Here is a 23,932-nt window from a genome sequence, read left to right as displayed (position 1 = left end):
TTGGAAATTCATGTTGATTGTAAAAGAATTTTGAAAACTCGGTTTGTTATTAGAGGTTGTTTTGTTTTCACTTATAATGGAGAAGAAACAAAGAGAGGTGGATGGTACACAGATTATTGTCTGCCCTGTATGATAAAATGTGCAAGGTTTAACAGTGAAGAAAAGTTAAGAAATTACTATTTCCAGACTTTGTTTCACTTAGTATGTTCAGTGGGCAACTGTATGATTTGGAGAAACAATATGTGTTTTCATGTTCTCTAGACAAGGAAAACTAAAGCTTGCTTAAGGTTGAAACAGAAAACATGACCACCTAAAATTTATTTGAAAACCATAATGAACTACAGTTTTAAAATTATCTGGTTATTCTTCTTTGAAAAAATAAAAAAAAAATAAAAAAGTTTAAAAACCAACAACAACAAAACTGTTAAGAAGTTCAGCCTAGATTCAAGCTTCTTTAGGAAGTCATCAGGATCAGCTTCAGAAATGTGGTTTGAAATCCTTGGGTTTTGATCATGTTATATTTTATCTTCTTAGGAATGGCAAAATTCTATTCAGAAGAATGCAGGACTTGCATTTATTGAGCTCATCAATGAAGGAAGGTAATTAATTTTAAAGCTTTTGAACAAGTAGTCATTTTGCATTTATTCCATTGGGTAATAATACTTCCTCACCATCTGTTCCAAAAATATTGTGAAAAGGCCATTTTAATTAAGTTATTTACTGTATAGATATTTAATATAATAAATATTTAATTTGAAAATGTGTAAATTTTGAAATTTTTGTTTATTGACAGAAGGAAATAAAACTCCTGTGAAATGTATATAGGTTTGGCTTTATTTGAGAATTGAACCACCATTTTCCAGAGCAGTAAGGTTGTTTTACCCAGACAGTCCAGGGAGTCCAATCTGTAAACCCATCTGCTGCTCCATCTGTTTTAGGAGCACAACATCCACTCTACAGATGCTGTTCTCCATACTAACAGTTCATGAGGAGTTATTTTATCTAGAATTTCTGGTCCAATTTGAGTCCTATAAAGCACACAGGAAATTATGTTTATAAAAGCTCCCTTGCTTTTGCAAATTGTTAAGATACTACATTATCAATCCTTAAGTAATTTTAGCGCAGTATCATAAAGTCTTCCACTCTGTTAAATGCTTGTCAGTACTTTCAGCCAGCAGGTTGGGTAGCAAAGGAGGACTCTTTGCCCTTCTTGGTAGTGGAATGCCAAAGACAAACAGAGCCACTTGTGTAACGTGTGTGGCTTGTATTGGCCAGTACATTAAATCCCCATGAGTCTAGATGTCTTGATATGTGCAGCTGCAAAAACAAATAAACAAAAAAAAAAAAATTGTAATATGACTGTTGAAGAGTTTTGATCATTTTAGATGTGGTTTCTTTTTTTCACCAGTAGTATGTCATTACCAATAGTAAAGTATCAAATCATCTCTTTATTATGGGATTTTTTTTTTAATCTAGATGGTATTTCAGTGGTTAAATCATACGTTAATTTAAAAAGGGAGACTAGATAATATCGGAGGTAGGAATACAGGAGCATTAGTATCTGCAAAAGAGGAGCATGTATCTTTATACACAATTTTTGGTTGATATAAACTTTCTCAATGCACAGTGAAGTTACACTGCAATGTAGCAGTTGGAAATGTAGTCCTTTCATTGGAAATTCTTCTTGTTATGAAGCATCAATATAAATTTGAACCATAGTAGTGCTCACTTGAGTGGGTCATGTATTGCACATTATACAATAAATATTACATGGAAATAAACTGAATAATTATAGTAAACTTAAGTTCTTGGGTAGTAATATAGAATCCCATTTTGACCCTTTTTATTTTCTCAGCTGAGGCAAGTGGGTTCAGATATCATTGCATGCTTGCTATTGGCAAAATTCTCATTCTGAACAAATCCTACATCTGCATATTTTTAGTGGTCGGGTATTAAGACATAAGTGGACCCTCTACTCCCTTCTAACAGTAACTTTTCAAAACAAAGTAGTATTTAAGAACTGCTGCTTCAATCCAATCAAAGAACTGTCTAATCAATCTCCCCTTAGACACATGTTCCTCCATATACTTTTGTCAGGAAAGTGTTGTAGAATAAGTGTGTGTGGATTACTAGAATGCTCTTCTTTGCAATCAGCCCATCCGTTTTTAATTTATCCTTTTGGGTATAAAGATAACAATGCTTTAACTGGAAATTGTTATAAATATTTATTCTGTTTAATAGCTAAACTTGTGAATGCAGTTCATCAATCACAGCTAGAGAATGCAATTGTGCAGTTGTCAACAATTAACAGGACATAAACAGTTGATGAATGTGCAGCTGAATTAAAGTGCTCCCTAGGATAACCTGAAATTATAAGCTGGATCATTTAAAGGAATCTAACAAAGGATCTTTATAATTAAAACAAAGCAGGGTTAATGGGATGTAAAATTGCATATAATCGCTGTGCGATAATGATTGAATTTTAAATTATTAAAAGCAAAATGAAGAGTAAGAACATTTTGAAGGACTTTCTGGGTAAGATTTTGAGAGACCTGGGTAATAAATCAACAGTTTGAGAAAGCTTTTTCATTGGAGCATGGATGAAAAGGTTTAAATGTATTGCAGATCATAATTTTTTATATCTTCAGTTAGATGCCTATCTGTTTTAATATATGGATGCTGTAAGGTGATTTTCTAAGTACCTAGCTTTTGTTGTTCCTTCTTGAAATTGTTTGAGTGCCTTTCTGGTCTTTGACTTTACTAGAAATGTTGTGAAATAAAATATTTCAGTTTAATTTTAGTTAAGAAAACATATAATGTCTATATACCTGTCACTTTAATAAATTGCATTTTCATTTTAAATCAGTTGATTTACTCCATTTGTTTCTGTTTTTTCTAGTTTTATATAATGTTTTGTTAGAAAAGTCTGAATGACACGTTTGTAGTATTCAGCATACAAACACTGATACAGCTTTCTAAAAATAGGACCTGTTTTAGTATAGCAAAAGTATTTGATTATAGCTTTAAATTAACACTTTCAAGGAAAACATATACAGAGATTTTTAATTTGGAAGTGTAAGACAACACTGTCTATAATGTACCTGAATGATGTAGAGACATCCTGGTTATGATCTTGAACTTTACACTTCTTTTTAATCAGTCTCATGCTATGAATATCTGATGTGAAGCATATCACACATGTCAAGAGCTTCACTGATAGCAGCAGATTAGGATTTCAGATTTACAGTGGGGTATACACATAAGTAGGCTTCTTAATTTATGAGCTGGATGCATCTGTGATGTTGGCTGTAAAAGGGAACATGAAAAGAGTTCTTTAGGAATAATGTGGGAGGGATGTTACAACTGACATTTAAGTGGGATGGTGATGGACGAGGTCAGGAGAAAAGGGTGCAGGGTGATGAGAACAAGAGATAAGATAGGAAAACCCACCTCAAGTAAATTTGTACACAAGTGCATACAGCTTGGGAAACAAGAAGTAGAAATTGCTCCACATGCAATCACAAAACTATGACTTCACTAGAATGAGTGAGATTTGGTGGGACAGCCTGCACTGCGTGACAGAAGTGCTGTGATGGACAGATACAAGTTCCTTGGGAAAGATAGGCAGAGAAAGTGAGGAGGGAGTGTTACCTTCTCTGTGAAGAAGCAGCTCTGACACGTGGAGCTCTTCAGTGGAACGGATGGCAGTCTGGTTGATAACTTGTAGGACAGGATGAGAGGGGAGTCCAGTAAGGGTGACATCATGGTGAGAATTTGTTATAGACCACCCATTCAAGGTAAGCAAAGGAAGAAGCATTCTTTAAACAATTTGAGGAAGTATCTGTGTCACAAACCCTGGTTCTCATGGGGATATTTAGTCTTCTTGACATCCTCTGGAAGTGTAACAAGGTGGAATGTACGCAGTCAAGAAGATTCGTGGAGTGAGCTGACGATGACTTCTTGATACAGGATGAACTAGCACACAGCTGGATCTGCTATTCACTAGCAAGCAAAGAATTGTTTTTGGATATGGTAATTAATGACATTTTTGGCTGTAGCTACCATGAAATAGTGGAGTTCGAGGTCCTGGGGGAAGTGAGGTTGGAGAGTAGCAGAGTAGACTTCATGAGTGTAGATTTTCGCTTATTTGGGAAACTGATAGGTAGGATGCCATGGAAGGCGGATGTGGAGGTCAAGAGAGGAAAGATGACAGACCTTCAAGTACAGCCCCATCCAAGTGCAAGAACAGGAAAGGAAGTAGATGTATCAAGAAACTGGTTTGGCTAACCAAGGAAATTATAGTAAAGCTCTGATGCAAAAAAGAGAGCGCACCAGAGGTGGAAGTAGAATCAGGCTAGAAAGGAGGAATATAGAAACATTGCTTGAGCAATGTAAGGAAAGTTGTCAGGAAGGCCAATGCTCAACTTAAAATGAGACTTGGAAGGGATATCAAGGGCAACAAAAGCTTCTACCACTTCATTAGTAGTAAAAGGCTGACCAAGGGAAATGTGGCCTGTTAGTGAATGGGCTGGATGATTTAGTGACAGATAAGACTGAGGTGCTTAATGCCTTATTTGTCTCAGTCTTCACCAAGATTTCTCAAGCCTCTTTCTTTAATGAAAGGGTTCATGGAGGAGAACTACCAGCAGTAGATGAGGATTGAGTCAAGGATTCCTTGGAACAGATTGTTCCATGCAAGTCCATAATACCTGATGGGGTGCATCTAATGCAAGGCTGATCACTACTATCTCTGAAAGGTCAAGGAAACTGGGACAGGTCACAGGTACCTGGACAAAGGCAAATGTTACACGCATCTTCAAAATAGTCCAAAAAAACAGAAAACCAAGTGGGTCAACTTTTCTTCTGTCCTTCAGAAAACCATGTATCAAGTCCTTTTGGAACACATTTCTGGCTGCATGAAGGAGAAGGTAATTGAGAACAGTCAACATGAATTTAAAAAAACCTAAACCATCCCTGACCAGGCCTGTTTGCCTCTATGATAAAACTAGATTTGTGGACATAGGGAGAGTAGTGAACATAATTTACCTTGACATTGGCAAGGTTTCCACACTGTGTCCCACAATACCCATGTATCAGAGTTAGAATGCTATATTCTGAACGGATGGGCAACTAAATAGGTAGAAAACTGGCTACATAATGGGACACTGAGAGTTGTGGTTAACTGATTGTTCTCTACCTTGATGCCTTTGATAAGTGGAGTATCTCAAGGGTCTGTCCTGCCTAAGAAGTGAACATTAGAGATCATTAACTATTAGTCTTTCAGGATTAGATTACTATTTTCAACTTCAGTTTCCCCCCCTTATGTTTTCACAACACTCACCTCTCTAAAGAGATGACCTAGTCCCTTCTTTTTAAATATTTTCCTTTATTTTTTTTAAGAATGTCCTCATTTTAAATAGTAGGAGTAGTCTGATCATAATATAAATGTAAGGAAATGTGAGACTATATTTCATCTCAGATTTAAAATGGTAAGCCTTGTTTCTGTAAGTTAATCTCTGTAACTAAGTCTGCTTTCTGCTTTAGCCATGAAAATATATACTTGCGTTTATCCACCTACCTGGACCTCCAAGGATACTTAAAATTCACAGGAGTCTTTTTTCTTTTAGACCCTGTTTTGTTGAGTTTTCACTAATTTCCTGGAAAGAGTAGCAGAATGTTTAAATAGACTGGAAATTTGTGTTTGTATAAATTTAGATGAATTGATGATTAAATCCTGAAAGGAGGCTAATAAAGGCATACATTCTTTCCATGTTACTTCAACTAGGATTGCTGGGTAACAGCAGCAAATTTTCTTTTGGACATCCTCTGTTGTAGTTTGGCAGTTCTGATATGTTTAGTTTGTGGTAAATGAGCTCACAGTCATTATTCACTGTCTGCAATACTTAAATGTTCGGGCCCTGTGTTAAAAGGTATATCTATGGTGCCATTTACCATATTTGATTTATGATGTACATTTGCAGTTGGATCCCTAGATACCCCTTGAAGAACTCATTTAGTAGTTGAGTCCAAGAAGGATGAAGAAAGGATTTTATTCCTTGTTTCTCTCTTGACAATGATCTTGATCACAGGAACCCTGAGGTCAGAATGGGGAGTGCACCTAAATCATCCAGGAATGCAAGATACTTGGTCTTCGGACATCATGACTACTATGTAGTTGAGGCCTACCAGAACAACTTGCAAAGGATTCCACTCTCATGTGCAAAATCCAATATATTCAAATCCAGGCAAAAAAAAAAAAAAAAACAAAAAACACTGGGGAAGCAGTAGCACTCAAATACAATATAGAAATAAGAACAAAGGTGTTTGATTATTCTGTCTTTGACAGATATAAACAAATTTGGTTGCTGTATTGTCACCCTCACCAGTTGTAACTTCTGATTGCAAGCATCCTTTATAAACTGTAAGTGGCTGTTTAATGGAAATTCATCCCAAATGTCATCTTCCATCAGTACAAGATTCCTGTCATAGATACTTCTATAAAACTGGGCACTGAATGCTGTATTTCTACTCCAGCTGAAGCATGAGCCTGAACTTCCTGCTAGATGTGCTTTTTTATAATCTCATATTCTTTACTACACCTGTCCTTTCTCTGCCTCCAGACTAATACTCAGTTTGTGTTAGATAAAGTATACATTGTTATGGTAAATATCTGTTTGTAGGGTCAGGACAGCTGGAGTTCTTAGGTCTGTTAGAGATTTTGGGGCATTCCCTCACCTTCTAAGCTTGCCTCATCTGGTCATATCTCAAAGCTGAGGCTGATTCTAAGACACAGACCATCTCAGTTATAATTACTGGTCTTGGATGTTTACTGGGTGTTCACTATTTCAGAGAGAAGTTCATTTTGATTTAGAAAATTCTTATGCAAACTAGAAAATCTTTATGAGGAGTGGAATAGATTCTTCACAGTCAACTCTGAGTTTTATTGAATTTGTTATACCTTCTGTGGCATTTCTGAAACATTAATAATTACCCTATGTGAAGTTTGTCTTGTCAATGTGCTCATGATGTAGCCCAGTAGCTGGTGTTTGCATCATGTAATTTCAAACTTTTCTCTAGTAAATTTATATCATTGCCCTTTTGCTAAAGATCAGACCCCTGTGTAAGACATTACTTTCTAAAGTTTATAGGAGTTTACTTTCTAAGTGTTTATAGCAATATGACATCTTGTAGAACTTCAAACTCTTCAAGTTAGACCAGTTTATGAATCCTATTATAAATACCAAGTGTAATGATAGGTTTCATTTCTTCTGAATGCCATTAAAAGTAATAATTGTCAGAACAACTGTGTTTGGTGAAAAAGTGGCATGTTTCCAGGTTACTTCTTAGAAAAATTAAGCTGTGGGCACCTGATGAAAGTAAGTCAGAGAAACATCTGTTTCCCTGGACATATGAGTTGGCAGAACTTCAGGAATGAATAGAGGAAGCAAGACCTTAGCTAAATTATAACAAATGTTCATTTTGTAATCTGTTTTGAAAATTGCTGCTTGGGAATGATCTGCTTTTTTATTTTATCTCAAATGAAGGAAAGATTGGGTAACACAAGCACAATTGTTTTATCTAGCAATGTAACAACTACGAGCCGTCTTTCTCTGTGTGAGATTATTACTAGGAAGAACTGACTGCAGGATAGTGAAGTCAGTTTAGAATAGTAAGTGAGATATGAGTTTTCACCCTTCAATTCTGAGAGGTGAATAGCACTGTTTGTCATAAACTATGTGGTTTTAGCATAACTTCTTACCTACTCCTAAACAACATTTGCAAATAACTCACATTTATGAATCAAAATGTCCTCAGACATACTCTTACCTGATCTGCTCTCACTCATAAGTCTGAAACCCTTCCATTTTTAGCTGGAGAGCCTGCCATTTGCTCTTATTCCTATGGATACTTAAGCCTGTTATCACAGAATCACAGAATTGGAAGGGACCTCAAAAGATCATCTAGTACAATCCCCCTGCCGGAGCAAGAACACCTAGATGAGGTTACACAGGAAGGCGTCCGGGTGGGTTTTGAATGTCTCCAGAGTAGGAGACTCCACAACCGCCCTGGGCAGCCTGTTCCAGTGCTCTGTCACCCTTACTGAGAAGAAGTTTCTTCTCAAATTTAAGTGGAACCTCTTGTGTTCAGTTTGAACCCATTACCCCTTGTCCTGTCATTTGTTGTCACCGAGAAGAGCCTGGCTCCGTCCTCGTGACACTCACCCTTTGCGTATTTGTAAACCAGCATATCTTAATTCTAGTTTTTACTTTCATTTTCCATATATTCAGCTGGAAACTTCACAGCTATCTGTACAGAAAGCTCATTTCCTCATAGAAGTGTACCAGGATTTGAGTCAAAAGTGATTTCAGACTTGTTTGTTGATCAATTCATTACTGAAAGTGCTTTGATTCAGTCTAAAACCAAAATCAAACCCATTTCCTAGTAAAGGAGATGTAACTGTCGTTCATAAATTTGTGGGCATTAATAGAAATCAAGCTTATCTTGGTAAAGAGAAACCATAAGTTGCCAAGTCAGTGTTTAATCTCTACCTTATGCAGTAAGAATTGCTGCTCAAAGAGGATAAGAATTTTTCTGGTCATCAGTTCCTGGTTGAGATCAGCTCAGCTTGGGAATGGCACAGCAGCACATTTGGCTTCAATTCTCATAGGAGTTTCAGTGGTGCATCTGAAGAAGTGGTCACACAGGATAAAGTTAAATGTTATTCTAGGTCAATATCTTTTTTTTCTTTTGGTAAATCACAGCTTACTGGAAAACAGTGCAAAAAGTGCAGCAAGCCTCTGGTGACACTTTTCAGACAACTTTGTGTAGAGATTGATAAGTATGACTAGAAGGCCTGATTCAACTGTCTCAACATCAGTCTGCCTACTATGTGTTTTGAGAGTGGTGCTTTGCTAAGGTGGGATGAGGATATATACAAGGGTGAATGAGAACAGTGGGTATAATTGAGTCACAAAAAATGTTCAGTTGGCAGTGATGAGATCTCACTAAATAACATCTTCTTTCCAAAGGAGAATAAAAATGGTACTGCTCTCAAATTTCAGATCTCCCATCTGTTTAGCAACTATATATGCATTTTGTGCCTCAAACTCCTTCTGACTTGGATGGGTGTCTCCAATACAGGGTGATAGTTTGGGAAAGATGTAGAGAATAGACTTTGCCCCAAAAGGGAGAGTTCTGTAAAAATCTCTGGATGGGAAACACAGTTGTGCACATGACTGAAATATCAATTGGGATATACTGAGTTTCAAACATGCCTTAGTATAAATATTACACAATGTAATATGTTACGTAAATATTTTATAATTTAACAGTAAATGCAGTTCATGATCTTGAGAATATATGCTAGAGACTGTTGGTTCTTGTTTTGGAAGTGTCAGAGGAGGTAAAAGACCAATATATCACTGAAATTTTCTTGTGCAAAATCACAAAACATAGGGCTATAAAAAAAAGAAGAAAAACACAGTTTTAGAATCTCACCAGAAAATTTATTTCAATTGAGAAGAAGGCAGCATTAACATTACTATGTAAATAGCGACTACAAGTTGTCTAGAATACTGCTGTCAGTTTTGGCTATGCACTTGCAAAAAACATACAATCAGTGTATGAAATTAGTAAAAATCCAAAAGACAATCTCTTTTATTAGCTGTTTTCCCGTATGAGGAAAGTCAGAGAGCTGATTTAGTTAGGCTAGGAAAATAGGGATGGACGGAATATCAGAAGGTCAACAGAAGTAAGAAGAGTTGTGTAAACCTAAGGGCAAAATTTGCGCAAAATGAAACAGTAAAGACTGCTGAAGAATACATTTGGATTGGAAAATAAAAGGGTTTTAACCTTCAGAGGACCTTCCAAAGCTGTGCTGGAGGCAAGCAACTCAATCACATTTTCATGAACTGAAGACATATTTCATGAGCTAGATTTCATGGAAATGCCTTTTGCAAACTAAAGATAGTTTATGAGAGTTTGTCTGACAGAGATGTATGTTGCAATGGAGTGAATTGCTGACCTAGAGGTTGTTGTTCCTTTCTCTTATTTGCAGTGCATGAAGGGAAATTTTTTTCTGATGTATTGGCAGCCTTTGATACCATTGAGTGTGAGATTTTTTCCCGGTTTGGGATCCTTTCCAAGCCATTTCTGGTTGATTTTATAATTTTATTTTTTTTAATAAGAATCCAAAAGATAGCTGTAATTACTTTTTCTCATGCCTGAAAAGCATGAGATTTGTTTGTTTATTTTTCTTTTTTTTTTTTTAAATCTTATGCCATGATGCATGTGATTGAGTTAGTATAGAATTAAATACATTGGAAAATATTCAAAGGACTATAACATTACCATGATGTTCATCAGGTGTAACCCAGTTAGGACAATTTCTGGGTGGAAGTTGGGGAGAGCCAAAAAATGAGTGATCACCAAGGTAATGATTTGAGTGCTGTAGGCAGTCAGGACCCACAGCTCAGGTATGTTCCTGGTCCCCTCTGATTTGTCATCTTCTTGACTTTGGACCCTGAAGGCCTGTGGTGTTTCAAGGTTACCTGAAATCCAGCTTAGTTTGCCTGATGTGCTATCCAAAAGCTGCAGCAACACTGAAGTCATTCCCAAATGCATCAGGTCTCTCCGTTCCTGGAGCAGAAAGGTCCATTAGGAGGATAGGAGGTACAGCTGGGGTCACCAGGAGTTTCAGCCAGCTAATTTGAATCATCTGCTGCATGTCTATAAAAGTTTTCATTTTCCGTGAAGCAGCCAGAGACTAGTGTCAAAAGATAGATTATTTATTTATTTATTTATTTATTTATTGTAGTATCTTTTTCCTGAGTCTTGGCAAGCAAATTGTTTATAACTTGTGGAAATCACTGTTCTCTGGGAATCCATTTGAAGTCCCTTGTAGGTGTTACAGTGGATAAACAGGCACAGAGAATGTGAACATTTCTTAGTACAGGTAAATGCTACTTAGATGAAGGTGTTACGTATTTATCATTCCATTGCTAATGAACAGAGGCAGCTTATATTGGTTTTGAGGTATAAAAACTATGACCAGATGTCCCAAATAACAAACCCAGTGGAGTGAAGTTAGTCTTGATATTTTCTCACAACTTCTAGGTGGCAGGGAGTGTCTAAGAAACGTATTTATTTCACCTAAAGCCATTTTGAAATAGAAATCCTGTTCGGACAACCGCTGAGTCAAACATACTGAATTTGCACTCTGCTCCATTTATTCAATAGTATATTCATTCAGGAATGGATATGTAGCTAGCAGACAAGTGAAATCCATGCATTCAGTTTTGAAATCTTAGTTAGTTTCTTGCAGGTCATTAATGTAATATGGAAAAGTTCAGGAAGACCTGTGATATAAAATTTGATTGGACATGTTAAACACTCACTTCTAGTATTTTCTAATATTAGAGAAGCTTGTTAAAGTCAGGAATTCTCACACTTAGTTCATATCTGAGGGCAGTTCTGTGCTTACCTGCTAACAATAAAAATCTGAACACTTAACAGCAGTAAAATACTAAAACATATCTTCCAGCAGGGTAAATTAAAAAATAAAGCTAAATTTTGAAGGCTACTATGGAAGCAATTTTATTCTTTCAGTTTATAGTTTGCCAAAAACTTTTTGCTTTCAAAAATAGTAAAGAGTTAAATATAATACAAAGGCTTATTAAAAGCACGAATATCCACTGTGAAACCTTGATCCAAGCTCGTTTGTCTTTATATCTGAACAGAGGTCCTAACATTTGTGTCTTCCTGTGCCACACATCCATATTAAACACTAGCTCAGGTTAAGCGATTTCCTTCTTTCACAGATGGTAGAACACACCGAAAGAGGCAAGAATAGAGTTCAGACCTTTCCATCCTGTGGGTTTGAGATCTAGTAATCACAGTTTTCATTTTTAATAGTCATGGCTTTAATTTGTGGTGCTTCTAGGCACTTGACACCAAACTTAGGGTGGAATTTGGTAGAAATTTCAAATTCTTAATGTAAGAATCTCTGAAATTAAATGCATTTCCCTGATGCTGCAGGAAGGAAAATCCCAGACAGTATGCCATTTTGACACAAAGAGTAACATTTCTTCCTGATACTAAACAGGCAGTCCTGTCAGATCTTTGCATCCTGAAAAATATTTCCTCCCTGCTGATAAGAAGAGCAAAGCAATTTTGAATAGATCGGGCAACCTTAGATATGGACTGTCAACTAATTTGGCCGTTGCATTACAGTATTTTCTTTATTTTTATTTTTTTTTCCATTTTAAGTAAATCTGTTGAAATAGGTTATTTGAAGTCTGTCAAACGCAAAGGTTGATTTTGATTTTTCTTATTTTAGATTATTATGTCATGCAATGAAAGACCATATAGTGCGTGTTGCAAATGAAGCAGAGTTTATTTTGAACCGACAAAGAGCTGAAGATGTCCACAAGCATGCTGAGTTTGAGGTAAGCCTGAGAGCTGGTGCATTTCGGCTTTTCTGTTTTCACTCAGTTGTCACCTAGACTATAACCGCATACAATAAAGATTTTTTTTCTTCCAATAAAGAAATTTACATTGAAGGCATTTCAAAACTAGTTTTTTAAAGCTTTGGTAAATGTCAAACACAAGGAACTGGTTTAATTTCTCATCTCCTCACTGAAATGCATGAAAACATTTACAGCTTGAAGAAATCCCTTAATCAGAATGTCTGCTAAACTGATATGGCAGACCCTTTATCTTCACAAAGATCTTTTTCTGATTTATTGCAAACAGTGATGCAATTCACATGAGAAATTATTTTTGTTGAATTTTATCAACAATATATATGAGTTTCGTAAGAAAGAAAAGCAATTAATGCACTTAAGGTACTTCATGAATAATTAGAAATATAGATGTTTTATTAAACAAAATTAGTATTTTAAGATAATTTTGCTACAACATTTTGCATTTTGGAGCACCTTGGAACATTTACTTCCTAAAATTTATATATTGAAACATGATATTACATATTCTTTCCTGCTATTTAGGAATCATTTACTACCAACAGTAAGATTGTGTTTGAAAAGTCTGTTCTTTAATATTGGAAGAAATAACATGGCAGCTGGATCCTATAACTCTTTAATGTCTGTAATTCTTACTCCTAAAAGGAGTCAACATTCGATTGTTTTTTAATCAATGAGTGTTGCAGTAAACAATTTAAATTACATTACTTGAAAATGATGCAAATATACAAAAAAAAAAAAAAACAAAAAACAAACAACCTGTTTGTTTTAACAGGCTTTTTATTATTTCTTCAGAATTAATTTTGTTCATATTAAAAAAAATAATGCTAAAGTGATGGAGAAAAGTTGAAATTTCATTTTGACATTATTGAATATGGGTTTGTGTTTTTATGGTGTTTTATTCAACATCTCAGCATTATTTTTTCCAAACCCCTGTGCTTGCATACATTTGTGTATATGTAAGTTTATATGCACAAACATACATTTGCACGTGTTTTAATGTTCAAGTAACCTAACACTAGGATTAAGAAAGACTAACATAGTATTGATGATAATAGCTCTATCAATTTATTCATCTATCAGGAAATTTCAAGAAGCACTTGGTTGCTAGAAATAGGATCCAGTAATCTTAGTTTCGATGAGGTTTTTATCTCCTTGAAACAGCTCTCTTAAATGTGCACTTTGATGTACTATTTCTTGTGCTCCTTGACCTAGCTGGAAAGTGTGAGACACAGAGATATCTGTTGTCATTTTGAATACACATAACCTTTACTTCATTTTGTCAGAACAGACAGCAGACACTTGTCATATGGGATTGCAACAACTTTATTACCAAGCATATACTGGATATTTTGAACTTAGATAAAATCACATTTACAATTAAGTGTGTGTCAGAGTGAAGTTTCATATTGCCTCAACAATAAATAACGTTTGATATTTATCGGAGCATCATTCGGTAACCTAAGATGACAACAGAAGATTGAGTTATCTTCTCTTTGAAGAATACATTGAGGTATAAGATCTGTCAGAACTCTAGACAAAATGAGAATATTCAATTAACTTCCAGCTTCTGTTAGCAAATAGGATTTAGAATATTAACTAAATTCCCTAAAGGAATAGCCTTAAGTCAGTCTTATTGTCTGGTAAAGAAACCAACACATTTTTCATATATGAAAATTTGTATTATATTTGTCACATGAAAAACCTCAGCTACATGTTTTAGATGAGTAAGATAAAATCTGCAAGTCATAAAGGAAAATTATTAAATGTTGCCTGTGTTAAATATGAAAATCAGATGTACTTAAATAAGGTGATGGTTAAAGTCTGAAAGAAAGTTTCATATATTGTTTTTAATGATGGTAGGTATATAACTGAACATTTTATTATTCATCCTACTTGAAAGTAGTAGAGACAAAGATTTCTGGTAGTTTTCTGTTGCATAATTGTAAATCTGTCATTTTGTTTCAATAAGCTGTATTGGTATATGTTCTGGGGTTTAGTACATGTTAATCATTGTCCTCAGCAAGAGAAGTAAGTGGCTATTTTATTTTTGCCTTTTAAACATTAACTGAATCATTATGGGTGAAACTATTTGGGCCAAGCTGCACCAAGTTACTGTGTCACCTGTGTAACGGGGAGGCTGTGGACCAGTATCTAAATTTTACCCTGTGACTCCAGTTGCAGCCAAGGCCAGGCAAATTCCTCCAGGAATGGATGCTTCACAGTTAACTTCTATTTTGTTAACCTTTGTAATTGTTCAGGAAGAAAAATGAAAATTTAATTTTACTGTCCAATGAGCTGGTGAAATATTAACCTCATTACTAAGGCAGATCATTGTACTAATTGGTGCTTCACTGTACAAGAAGATAAATTGAAAAATGAATTAACCCTTTATGAATTAGTATAACAATTGTTCTTTTCCAGAGAGATTATGTGAAATAATGTCTGTAACACAGTGGAAAAAAACACTGTTAAAATCTTACTGAATGCTAATGTGATCTGTACTAAAAAAGTAGTGTGCAGAAATATAAACTACAATTTGGTATGAGGTTAACTTAATTGTAATTGCTCTTTTCAATACCGGAATATACGATTCTATTCAGCCAACATGTTACAGCATTGAGTGCTAGTTAAGTATTCTCAAATAGTGCACAATAACTGTGCATGCAAAAATGTCTCCTAAAAGGTGATTTTAAAATTAGCTGTTTTGAGAATAGTCAAGCCTTTGCAATTTACACCTAGAAAATGATAGTTATAATGGATTTATTTTAATTAGTGTGGCTACATTTGCTTTGTTTAGACCTTTCAAAAGGAAAAATTGGAGGAGGAGGAGGAGAACTAGAAACTAGAAGGAGAAATTGAATTTCAACTTAGCACGATTTTGAGAAAAGAAATGGAAAAATATATAAAAATATAAATAAATATATAAAGAAGGGATTCATTGAAACTAAAATACACTATAGAGTTTCGACAATTTTAGAAACGCATTTGCACGATGGTCAATACCCACAGCATTTATTTTAGAGGTAGTTATCTCTTAAAGGAAACATAAAGAAAACATTAGATTTTTTTCAGTTTAAAGGATGAGCACTTTTTTAACCAATAGGGTTTTTTAGAAGTGGTAGTATGTTATGAAAATTTTCCATGCTGTGATATGAAATAGAGAATATACTCCTTAAATTCGTAGTTAAAGGAGTTTCTCCTTAGTGTCCATAATAATAAAATTATCAAATGGCTTTTTAATGGTACATTTTATTGCAGTTTAAAAATTAAAACAGTGTACATATTTTTTTCCTGTATATTAAGCTATGTATGTTACATCTGTATTTTACACCTGAGAACACGTGAAACTTTTACAAATAAAGACCAACTTTTATGGCATATCCATGGTCAGACATACACACACAGAGATGTATGGCTAAATGGTTTTAATTGCTGTTCTGTTGTCTTCGCACTTGATATTTCAATTTTTACATGTTCTTAGTGCTTTTTCATGGAAAATATATAGTAGTAGAATAATTTCAATTGAATAGTCTGTCCTATTCCTCTTAAAAGTATTTTAATTAATTCTTGTCATATTTAAAGAGTTTTAGTATATAATCATTTTAGGTTGATTGTTTCATGAAGTAGATGTACTTTCATTCCTAGTCGCAGTGTGCTCAGTATGCTGCTGACAGAAGAGAAGAGGAGAAGATGTGTGATCACCTTATCAGTGCTGCTAAGCATCGAGATCATGTTACAGCAAATCAGCTGAAACAGAAGATACTCAACATACTGACAAATAAACATGGTGCCTGGGGAGCTGTTTCTCACAGGTAAGCTGCAAACAGTAGCATGCAGATTTTAAAAGTTACTTTCAAAATTTAAGAGAAGCGGTTGTATAACTGAAATATTAATGTATTCAGAGCTAGAATTGCTAAAATAGATTTTCTGTGTTAGTCTTCAGCTTGTTCTTGAGAAGTCCTCTTTGCTAAAGATTCACAGATCAAACTCCTTTATAGAATGCAAACATAATATTTTACCATATATTAAATAAATTGTAATGGGTATTTTGTTGATTATAATTCATTTTTACTGTCAGTATATCAGTAGGTTTTGAGGCTCCTACCAGTATTAGAATCTGAGTGAAGTGTTCTGAATGAGATATTGAGAGATGCAGAGATTTCCATATAGATGTTGACAGAAGAAACCTGAAATAAAGAAGAGTCAAAATGACTACTTGTCTAGTGGTATAGAGTAAGTCAGTATTAAATAACAAACAGAACCAGGTCACTTGAGTCACTGTCTAATGTTTTCTTCTGTTTATAGCTTTTTCTGTGCAAGTAATGAAATGGTAAGGCCCACTGGTAAATCTTAGCAGTCCTACAACAAAACAGTAGTCAGTGCCAGCCATGCACAGTCAAACTCTGTACTCTTAAAGCAAAACTTATGTTGTACTTAAATGTAGCATGTGCAAAGCTGAACATAACCAAAGAGCAGCTCAATTCTTCAGGTGTTCCTGTTAAAAAAATAAATTAAAAAAAAAATCCAAGATACATAATTCTTACTGTATATAAGTGATATTATAGTATTTGAGTTTTTAATCAGAGCTGTATTGAGTACTGTTTTTAAAAGTTCATTCTGTCCACCACAGAAGTGAAATTAAACATTTTCATATATTATGCCGAAGATGAGAGCCTTGCTCTTCTGAGTCACAAAAATAGCCAGTGGCTAAGGTGCTGACCCTCATGTGGAAAACTTGAAGCTCAAATTGCTCCTTTCCTTCATTCAGAGCAAGGTCTTGAACCCAGGTCTGCCACTTGAGTGCCCTGTCTGCAAAACTAGAGACTGCCAAGTCTCTTTCTTGTGTGCGTTCTCTTCACAAATTCTTGATTATCCACTCAGAGTGGAACAGCTCAAACAAGAGAAACCAAGGAAGTTCTGCTCCCAAGTATGCAAATTTTTACAGCTTGATTATCTACTTAAATCCTGTTTAAGTCTGCTCTGAGTAAGGCAGAACAGAAAGTTCCATTTTAGCTCTGAAAAACCTTTTCAGTTAAAATCTAGTTTAGACTGATAGATTAATACAAGAAGTTTTCTTTCAAATAAAATCTATTTGGATTTAGCTTGAATACATAGCTAGGGCTTAAGCCTATTAGAAAAGTTGTCAAGTAATAAATTTGACACTCAGTAATAATGTTTAATAAATTCCACATATACTGTTCATTCTTTTTGTAATTCTGTCTAGTTGCTTCTTGCACTTATACAATGTTTAAAGAAATGATTTTTTTTTTTATGTTCATCATCCTAATGTCTTAAAAAAAAAAAATCATTATTTCCTGGATGATGATGGAGACATATTTATTTTTTAAGGTGTTAGAAAGTACGGAAATTCAGACCCACAGAAACTCTGTAGTCTAACACCAGAGCCATTCTGGTGGAAATTGCAAAAATGACATGTAGAAGATTATGATATTTTTAATTCAAAACAGCCTTAGTCCATAGTTATGTCTAGTTGAGTTTAAAGCTGTGTATCTGGAAACTTATACCAGAAGAAAATAAGAGCAATTTTCAGTCTTTTTAATGTCTTTGAATTTTTTGAATTATGTTGTTGCTGAAGTTTGTGAATGTCTGCAGACACTTCACAGGCTTAAGTCAGCTCCTGGTCACTACCTTTTTCAGGAGACTTTTCCTTTTTTGAGGCAGATGACTGTCCTCTCCTGGATTGCTTATGGCATCCTAAATACTGACAGACCACTGCTGCAGCTTTTGTCACTCTTCAGTCTGTGGTAGTTTTTGATGGGCCCTGAAGCAGTTTGACACCTGTGACAAAACTATCAAATTTCTTACATCAAACAAAAGAAACTTATTTTATTCCTGTCATGCCACTTCCCTGGTGTGCTTGCTTCTCAGTTCCTTGCAGTGCTGCTTTCCCATTTTGGTGCTCAACATGTTGGGTGCAGCTGTTGGCCCAGTTGTATTTTAGTGCAGGCTGGTCCTGGCTGCTGCTTAACTTGTAGAAGGGGGGGACACCGTTGTTGGAGAATGGCCAAGAGAGAAAGGGCATGAGACCCTCTCTACGGAGAGGATCTCTTCTAGTTAGCATGAGTAGGCCTCAGTTAGCATGAGCTGAACAAGGGTGGGTGAGAAGGTATTGCCTGGGAAAGGCCTGCATAAACAAGTCTCGCAGTCTCAGGAGGCAGCTCCTGGGAAAGGCCAGAATAAACAGTCTCAGTAGGCAGCTCCAAGATAACAAGGGAATTCACATACCAGGGGGGCCACAGAAGGGGATGGACTCATTATGTATGTTGGGATGGGCTCATTACGTATGCTATCAAATCGGTGTTCGACAAGTAGGCATAATTAATAGAACTGTTATAAAAGCTTGCGCTCTGTATCAATAAATTGAAGCATGTTTATCATCCGCATCGGATGGCTGCATTTCTTCCTCCATCGCCGTAGGCCCGAACCCATGCCGGGGTCTTGACCCCCGACACACGATGACAGCACAAGGTCTCCAAGTGGGGTTCCCCATTTGCAGAAGCCTTGCACTGCAGGTCTCTCCATGTGTGCCGTGGCAGCTGTGTGATCCACCACACAGCTGCACCTTCTGTCATGAGACCTAGTGGACTGAACGGAAAGACCAAGGATGCCCAGTGAGGCTTGTTAAGAACCAAGTTCACGGGTTTTCAGTGGGCAAATTTAAAAGGCTTCCAGTGAAGGAAGTAGAGAGGAGTCTCATTAAACTGCATAGGCACTGAAGGCAAAAACTGTTGTTTATTAGATAGTTTCTCCAGTACTTTTTATATAATGGAAATTGAGGTGGGTTCCAAAATTGTACATAGCTCTGGCCGTGGCCAGCAGGAGACACAACAGGCTTCGTATCTCCATTTTCAATTCCTGACAAGCAGTTACTGCATTAACAGTCTTTATAAACGGATGCTTCTCTATGCCCCAGGAGATATGGCCTGACTGGAATACAAATTTACTTAAAAAAAAAAAGAAAAGGTTGACCCTCCAGACCTCTGTAGTGACTCCATCATTTCTGTTTGGGAGAAGGTTCCCAGTTCAGAAGGCTCACTGCTGATCTCCTGTCCACCATGGGAGCTGGAGACCATTTGTTGAAACAGTGAATTAGGGAGATTGTTCTTAGGCCCAGAAGGGGCAGGGAAATCACATAATCACAGAATGGTTAGGGTTGGAAGGGACCTCTGGAGATCATATACAACCTCCTCTGCATGATAAATACTTGGGCAATAACAATGCCTTTTGCAATCCAAAATGGATAAGATGGGTAAGAAATTATTTGAGGGGGAATGAGTGTGATTCTTAAAAGCTTTAGTTCTCTATCACATACACAATCTTCACCTGCTGATTTACTGGTTGTTGTGCATATAGTACATATATATATGTGGTTTCATTTCTCTCTCTTCAAGGTAAAGAACATAGATGTTATAAAATATTAAGGTCTCATTTTGTGAAATATGACCCAGTAGTAAAGGAAGTTTTTTCTTGTGCTTGCAGTTCAACACAATGAACTTGTAAGCCTCATCAGGTTTTGGCTCTGTGTGCCCTGTTTTTTTTCAGAAAGCAGGACCAGCATTTCCTGTGTTTAATCTATAGGTGTCACAAAGTTTACTCTGGTCATTAAGAAACAAATAAATGAGCAAGAAACATAGAAACTGAGCACTGTGAGGAAAAACAAGAGGTCTGATGAGTGAAATTCTTTAGTATTTGTAAATTCTGAATTTTAAATATACTATCATCAAGTCTTCTCAAAGTTTCTGAAGAAACAAGACTGAAGTTGAATGGTGTGAGTCAACAGAAAACCATATGAAATTTTCAGTTTTAAGTTAGATTATAGTTACATAAAGATAGTTGCATTAAAAATAACATAATTGTAGGTCACTTGTATTTCAGTTATCTTCTTAATTAGCTATTAATTTATGAAGGAGAAAATAATTATATACAAGTGTTCCACCACTTGAATAAATGCCTGCAAACACAGTAATGTTGTACAGCCTGTCCCTGTCTATACAGTAGTTGATCAGTACTGTTTGAGTTGGTCTGAGAACCTGTTTACTCTTTCATCTCCTTCTGTCTAAAAAAGATAAATGACAGTTTTGAAAAAAACTTCATTTTGTATTGCTTATCAGTATTAAGTTCTTTCCTCCTTCACAAATATCTTCCCTTCTCCTCTTAAAGTGAAAATCAAGGTTCTTTTGCTTGATTTATTGCAGGTGTGAGCATCAACTCCTCTACAACAAAAGAAAATTATTGGATCATCTTATTTTCTCCTACATATCTCAGACAAAGCATAATAGATTTTAAAATAAATCTCATGAGTTTGTTATAAACTGTGTTTGTGCCCTTAGACCAAACCAATTCTGTTTTCTTCATCATTGTAATACCTTACTCTAAACATACTGTTTTTCCCTTTTTTAATTTCCTCATTATACCAAAATTAGAATTCTGCAGGTTTATCCCATTCATATGAGAAATGTATGAGTTGGTTATTTCTTTGGTGCCTTGCCACTTATTCAGAGTGACTGTGCAACATCCTATTTCCTTGAACTCAGGAAGAATCAAGCAGGGTGTTTCATAGCTTAGCATTTAAAGCTTCTTTAAGCCAGCAATTACGCTTAGCTTTTCTCAGGGTTATAGTCTTCATGTCACAACATATGCTTCCTTCTGTCTTCTCTGGCAGCTTCATATGGTGCTTTTCTTCCCCCCATCTGCTTCTCTCCCCATACACATCCTTCTTAAAAAAAAAAAAGTTTAGTGAAACCTGTCTGTACACAAAGTTCAAATTCCCTGTCAGCCATATGCATGCCTGTGTTTTGGGCCATAACCTGTTACCATGGTTTTTTGAGTATTCTTTTATTTCATCTTCTTGGTTTAACAAGATACCTCAAGTTTTCAAAGCCTTTTATTCCAGAATACTCTCTATATATCTCTGTCTTACAATTTCTTAAGTTTAAGGCAATCTAGGGCAATACAAAGAGTTCTGAGTTCCAGTTTGTGCTCTAAGACTAAATATGAAATACTTGTCATAGATATTTGCACATGATCAGTTGTGATATACACAGGAGGATTCCTATAATGAGAAAAATGACATTTAAAAATGAGACTTGGTTCTCTTGCTTTCAGTGATTTGATGAAGGAGGTTCCACCTACATTAAAGCAGCTTTACCAAAGAGCAAGTACACAAGGGCTTTTTCTGTTCAAATCCATCTTTGGTTAAACTAGACACCCATAACAAATTAATCATTCATGGTGGAGGGCAGAGCTGTCAAACTCATTCTGTGGTGAAGACCAAATTCGTCTGGGGAGACAGGCTGGAAATAAAAAGTTTCTTACCAGACAGCTAGTTCTGCCTCTCACTACAGCATGTGCTTCTGCAGAGATTGGGTTCTGCTGGGGGCCAGGGGGGAGAGCGGAAAAAGAACTCCCCTTTTCTGAGCCTATGGGGCTTGGCGGATAAATAAGTAGATTCTGGGATGATGCTGCTTCTTAACCAAATGTTTCCACTTTACAGCAAGGGAGACCAGAACAGAGGAATTTAGTAAGAAGGAGTTTCCCTTGCAGGCAGCCTTTGGCATGCTCTGACTCCATCACTATACTAGCTGCTGTCTTAGGAAGTTCAGAGAGACACAGAACCTTTCCTGTCCCCCACTGCAAATCAGCTTCATCTGGTTTAGCTATTCAGTCATTTCTGGTTCATTTTAACTGCTAGACATAAATTACAAAGGGAGCTTTAGAGCATGCAAAAGATATAGGACTAGATCCTGTCTACTGGATCCCAAAGTGTGTTTGACATGCCTGTTTAGAGGGCCTCCTCGGGTTCTGCATTTTTCCACATGCTCTGTAAGATCTATGAATTTTCTCTGTTTCTGGAACTGGTGGAATCTATTTTTCTTTGCAGAATAGATCCTTCCAGATTGATCTGACAGAACTTGCACACATTTCGGCTCATTCATTATCTAACTTGATTACAGGTTCAAAATACTTAGTTCTGGAATGATTTCATCACCAAAAAAAAAAAAAAACCAAAACAAAAAACAACAACAAATCAACCCCCCCCCCCAAAAAAAAAAAAAATCTGTCTTCTGTTGTTTTTACTTTTTTTACTTAACTGCACTACTTGACATACCCCCAAATCAACAAATGTGTCAGCATTAATCACATTTTAGGTCCAGTACTAGTCATCCTTCTGTAGCAGGATTTAAATATAAATATGAGACTATTTTTCTAATCTCATCATTCTTTTGTATTATTTTACTGTTTCGATCCCCTCCTTACCGTTCTTACTGTTCTTTCAGCTTTGTGCTGCTCCTGCTGCTCTGCATCCATCACATTACATTCCCTACACATTCTGTAGCCTTTTCCTTCCTCCCGCTCTGTTGGCTCACTGCTATGGTGGAAAGCAAGGACTGTTTGAAGGAGCTCTTGCTAATAATGGTGCTGTGGCATTTGGTGAGCACAATGGAAAAAGGGAGATAGAAGAATTCTGTATCGTTTTCTAGGAATAGGAAGTTAGATGTAGGATGCATAGAGATACCTGCCAAGAAAGGAGAATTGCGTAACCAGAGATGGGCTGTGCAACTGAGTACAGAGTTTGCTTACATTAGATTTATTCAGTCCTGTATTTGTGCAAAGTTACGCAGTTGTTTTGAACTGTGTTGCTGTCCACTATGGATTTTTTTCCCATAGCTGAAAGAAACTTCCGAAAAAAAGTATTTTATCTGGAAAGAGGTAGTATTTTCCAACGTTTGGAAATGAATGGTACTTAGGGAGGACTTGTTCAACTCCATGGAAAGACTTGCTTATCTCTAGGAAGTACACTACATTGTATTTCATATTAAAGAAGGAAGACTTCTGCATTTTCCTCTTACATTATAAGAGAATATTTTTTTTCTTCTTTACTCTGTTTTTTTCACTTCTCTTCAATATGCTGTTTCTGTCTAAAATTTGTCTTTCCTCTTTTGCTTCATGGCAAAAGTAAAGAGAAAAGTTTCGCCAATGTTGTTTTTCTTTAAGCTTTAGCAACAACAGATCTTTAGGTGTCAGTAGAGTCTTTAACTGGAACAGCATCAGAATACAAATCCAAATTGCATATAGTCAACTTACTATGTATATTTTCACTGTAGCAGTAACAAGGGAATTATAACACATACTTATATTGAGAGGAAGGCCAGCCTTAACAAACCAAGAAGGATTTCTGATCCTTCTTTAGTCTAGCCGAGGAGCTAGATGTGCAGCTTTTGAGCTTTCAGGATACCAGTCACAAGAACAGCCACAATGGCTCAGACCAGCGGTCCATGTAGCCCTGTAGCCTATCTTCAAGAGAAAGACAGAGCAAGTAGAGCAAGTAGACATCTCTTACTCAGATTCCTTGAATTTCCAATTCAGGATTTCCTGAAGAATCCTCAGTTTCGATAAGTCTCAATTTTGAAGTTTCATCATCTCAT

The 23,932-nt window shown here is 36.0% G+C and overlaps 1 protein-coding gene across 2 annotated transcripts in view; it reads left to right on the top strand.

Annotated features, from left to right (window-relative positions):
- Positions 1–23,932, top strand: part of NBEA (neurobeachin) — a 490,666-nt gene that overhangs the window by 243,339 nt on the left and 223,395 nt on the right. For both annotated transcript variants that reach the window (XM_082063608.1, XM_082063609.1), the window contains 3 exons: positions 535–599; positions 12,338–12,446; positions 16,131–16,297. In XM_082063608.1, coding sequence (XP_081919734.1) covers positions 535–599; positions 12,338–12,446; positions 16,131–16,297 — 341 coding nt within the window. The remainder of the gene's footprint in view (positions 1–534; positions 600–12,337; positions 12,447–16,130; positions 16,298–23,932) is intronic.

The sequence above is a fragment of the Streptopelia decaocto genome (genome assembly GCF_964273445.1).
Source record: "Streptopelia decaocto genome assembly, chromosome: 1".
NCBI lineage: Eukaryota > Metazoa > Chordata > Aves > Columbiformes > Columbidae > Streptopelia > Streptopelia decaocto.
The sequence above is the reverse complement of the archived record's forward strand: the minus strand, read 5'-3'. Positions and strand labels throughout refer to the sequence as shown.